At 36.3% G+C, this 4,266-nt stretch overlaps 1 protein-coding gene across 1 annotated transcript; it reads left to right on the top strand.

Moving 5' to 3' along the window:
- The first annotated feature begins 1,994 nt into the window (after window positions 1-1,994).
- Window positions 1,995-3,776, top strand: LOC147488292 (uncharacterized). Its single transcript, XM_086574337.1, has one exon. The coding sequence runs from the start codon at window positions 1,995-1,997 to the stop codon at window positions 3,774-3,776; it is 1,782 nt and encodes a 593-aa protein (XP_086430463.1).
- The last annotated feature ends 490 nt before the right edge of the window (window positions 3,777-4,266 follow it).

The raw sequence follows: 4,266 nt of genomic DNA, 5'->3' as shown, positions 1-4,266 counted from the left end.
TAGTAAATTTTGGCACAATTCAATTACTTTTCTAGTGAGAAAAAAGATTTCATATGTCACGGAAATATCCGTTAGTAATAGATGTGTCATTTGCTATTAGTGACAGTTATGTAATAGCTAGAAATATCTATTAGTAAACTATATATTAGTGAGTGAAAATAAATAAATAAATATGTATATATTTTTTGCCTGGGTCAAATTGTTTCCACCCTGCTCACATCTAGCTATCGCATTTGATTATTCCATCTTATATATAGAGATAACAAATACCACAAACTTAAGCAGCAACAAATGAATAACAAGAAACAAAGCCACCAATTAATCAATTAAACATTATAGAAACAGACAAAGCCGCCACCAATCCGAATCCCAATTTACAAATCAAACTTGTATATAAATGACTTCACTTAACCTAATCTTGTGATGTCTAATATTCTATCATAGAAGATCGCATTATGTTTGTCGCCACTGCTGGCCTGTTGCTCTCTTAATTAAGTCTTCCCAATCAGATCAGTTTCAGCTATTTACTTAGTGAACTGGTCGGCCCCTTCCTAATAGTGAGATCATAGAATGTTACGTGGACAATAGCCAACACAAAGCTGAAAATGTGAAGATGATGTAATGCTTCAATAGACAACAATGGGACCTTTCCCTGTTGAAAAGAAAAGTAGAGAAGGAGGAAAATAAATTAATTCAATTTTAGCGATTCAATTTTGAAATATGGTGACAAGAAGAAAAATAAAGCAAGCAACATCAACTCTATAGAAGAAATCAATTATTCCTTTGAGGGGAAAAAAACAATAATAATAAAATGGTAGGGTGGACCTTCTTTGATTTTCTATAAGACTTCAAAGAGAGGTTTATGGTTATCCTTCTTCAAATACTGCAAGCAAATGCCACCAAAACAACAAGATTAATCTTTTGTTGATTAACTTGATATTATTTATTTATAACTAGTGGTAGTTGTAGAACTGTTGGACAATTATAGACACACACAATTGAAATAATGATTAAATTAGTAATTGGTGACGATGGGTATTAATAGTTAATATACTAATTTATTTTTCCAGCTGAAATGAATAAGCTTTTAGATGGTGTTGTGGACAAATATCGTCAGCCCGATATTCCAGCCCAAATATCATGGTTAATAAGAAATATTGACATCATTATCAATATTTTGCATTATAGTTTTGTATGTTGTAGGTTTAAGCGGGAAAATGAAGGAAGAAGATGAGGAGGGACACACGGCAAGGTTTGATTAGTCAAAGCTATTCTGATAGTAGTATAAAAAGACTGGAAAGAGAAAGATTGATTCATTCTAAATCATTACACAAAATCATTTGTAAAGAACGAGAGCAGAGATAGAGAGTGAGAAAATTGTAACCGCCATTGTTACTCTTTAATAAGATTGTGTTTCCATCTCAATTCAGTCTTCATTTTCTTATCTTTAGTTTCATCATTCTTATAAATCCTAAGTGATTAATCTGATCACTACATTGGCGCCGTTTGGGTTCAAAGACAAAGATCGAGTGTTTGATTCTCGTTTTCTTTTTCTTTGATCGAATCTATTAATTGAAGTTTGGGTGAAGAAGAGAAAGGGGTGTGTTAAAGAAAGAGCATTCTTTTCTTGGGTTCTTTGGTTAGAAAGAGTAATCAAGATGCCTCCAAAGCGTGCTACAACAAGTAAGGCAATGTTGATGAATGAGAGAAGCACTTCTCAGGCTATATCTAAGAATGAGGAGCGAAGAACTCGAAGATCAACAAGTAGGATGATAGAAAAAGCAGAGAAAATGCAAGAGAAAGAAGTGTTTTTAAAAGATTTGTTGAGAAGGATGAATGAATTAGAAAAGCAGAATCAGATGTTAATGGCTGAGAATAAATTGATAAGGGAAGAGAAGGAGAAGCGTGCTGAAGATGCTATGTATGAGAAGGATGATGAGGAATAAAGTTCAGGAACTCCAATAATTAGAAAAAGTCATCTCGAGGAGAGGAAAATGAGTCATATCGAGGAAGTCCAATTTGTAGCGAGAACAACTCCAAAAGAGGTGAATGAAGAAGAAAACAAAGCCTTAGTCACGAAGGAAATGGTGCAAGAAATGATGCAAAAGCAGTTAGGAAATCAGTTGTTAGAAAAAGTCTCGGCATCGATAAGAAAGCTGGCGGATGATGTCGGTAGAAACCCATTAAGAAAGGAGATAGAGAGGGCATCGTTACCTCCGAAGTTCAAAAATCCAAAATTGAGCCAATATGAAGGGGCTACGGACCTCATGGATCATCTGTTTAGTTATCGACATCAGTTCTCAATATATCAGGGCACTGAATATTGGGATACTGTCTTATGTAGGTCATTCTCATCAAGCTTGAAAGGAAAAGCACTGAAGTGGTTTTGCACAATTCCAGAAGGATCCATTTCATGTTTTAGAGAGATTGAAGAAAGGTTTCTCACTAATTATGGTCACCAAAGGATGAAGCCAAAGCAAGTGTCAGCTTTATTTCAGTTGAAGCAAGCAAACAAAGAGTCATTAAAAGATTTTCTAACAAGATTCAAGGCTGAAACACAGTCGGTGGAAAGGTTGGATGAGTCAAAGATGACAGAGGTCATAGCTTTTCAGGCGGGGGTAATCCCAGGATCTTATATGCATAAGTATCTGTTGAGGAAAGAAGTGCAAACTTTGCAAGAGTTGTATAATAAGGTGGATAGAGATATCATAGTAGGAGAAGGGTTAAGAACCGCCACGGTGCAAGCGGTGTTGCAAGTCACCGACACAGGGAAAAAAGAGAAGGATAGTAATGATCGATATGAAAATCGAGATTTCTTGAGGTCAGATAACAAAAGGCCTCGGGAGCATTATACAAGTCGAGATAATCAGTCTCAACAGCGAAGGAAATATGACAGAACATTGAAGGAGGAGCTTGATCCTAGTAATTTCATAGCTCTAAATTCCATGGCAGAAGATATTTTGCGGCGATTAGCAAAGGAAGATTTTGTGGTATGGATGAAATATACTCTTAGAGAGATGAAAGGAAGGCCATATTGTCAGTTCCACAAGAATGAGAACCATGAGACAAATAGGTGTCTCCAGTTATTAAAGGAGATAGACAGGCTTATGAAAGATGGGAAACTAAGAGAATTTCGTGCCGATGTCAGGCTTGCAGAAACAACAACTATAAGAGAAAAGCCATTGGGCATAATAAACATGATTTACAAGGGAGAAATTCCTCAGAAAAAGATTGTTCGAGGTAAGATTAGGAAGATATCAACGGTCAAGGAGGTGCTCGAGGTTAATATCGAACCAGTGCCAGTAAGTCAGCAGTTGATATCTTCTAGCATTCCTGGAGCAATCATGTTTGTGCTGGAGGATTTGTCTAAGGTAATGTTGCCACATGATAATGCATTGCTGATCACTCTACGTATTTCGGGCTATGATGTACAAAAGATATTAGTAGATTGTGGAAGTTCGATTAATATTTTATTTTGGAAAGCTTTCAAAGGAGTTGGTCTCGATGAGACGCATTTAAAACCACCGAAGTTCAATTTATATGGTTTTAATGGAACTTCTACAAAACCTGCTGGGGAGATAAAATTGTCAGTTCGAGCGGGGCCTCAAACGGTAATGACAAAGTTCGTAGTCATCAAGCACCAATCTGATCACAATGCGATATTGGGAAGGAAATGGATACATAAAATGAAGGTTGTACCTAGTACATTTTATCAGGTACTCAGATTCCCAACTGTATATGGATTGCACGAGATTAGGGGAGATCAATCAGAATAAAAAAAGTATAATTTCGTTATAGTGAAGGGAATGATGAAGGGGAAAAGCCAAGACATCGGGGCCATCTTAGAAAACTCTACTTAGAAGTTACAGCAAACTTTGTCTGCCGATATTAACATGCAGATATAGGAGCAGGTAAAGTTTACTCAGGAGATGAATAAGTAGAAGGAACCACCATAGGAAAGGAAAACCATAGAAACGGTGGACAATATTAATATCGGTAAAGGAAAAGGTGAGTGTCATACGTTCATTGGTACAGAATTGACTGAAGATATAAGAGAAAATTTGATAGTGTTTTTGGAAGAGAATCAAGATGTTTTTGCATGATCGATGTCGGACCTCACCGATATCGATCCAGAAGTATGTTCGCATAAACTGAATATGGAGGAAAATGCAACGCCAATACATCAGAAGCATAGAAAAGTAAGGCCAATGTATGAAGATGCAGTCCAAGTGGAGATACAGAAGATGTTAGATAATGGCATCATTA

Source organism: Coptis chinensis, chromosome 7, assembly GCF_015680905.1.
Source record: "Coptis chinensis isolate HL-2020 chromosome 7, ASM1568090v1, whole genome shotgun sequence".
Taxonomy (NCBI): Eukaryota; Viridiplantae; Streptophyta; class Magnoliopsida; order Ranunculales; family Ranunculaceae; genus Coptis; species Coptis chinensis.
This window is presented reverse-complemented; position numbering and strand designations above follow the sequence as displayed.

Coding starts and splice junctions, on each gene's coding strand:
- LOC147488292 (XM_086574337.1), top strand. CDS start 1,995: ATGAGTCATATCGAGGAAGTCCAATTTGTAGCGAGAACAACTCCAAAA.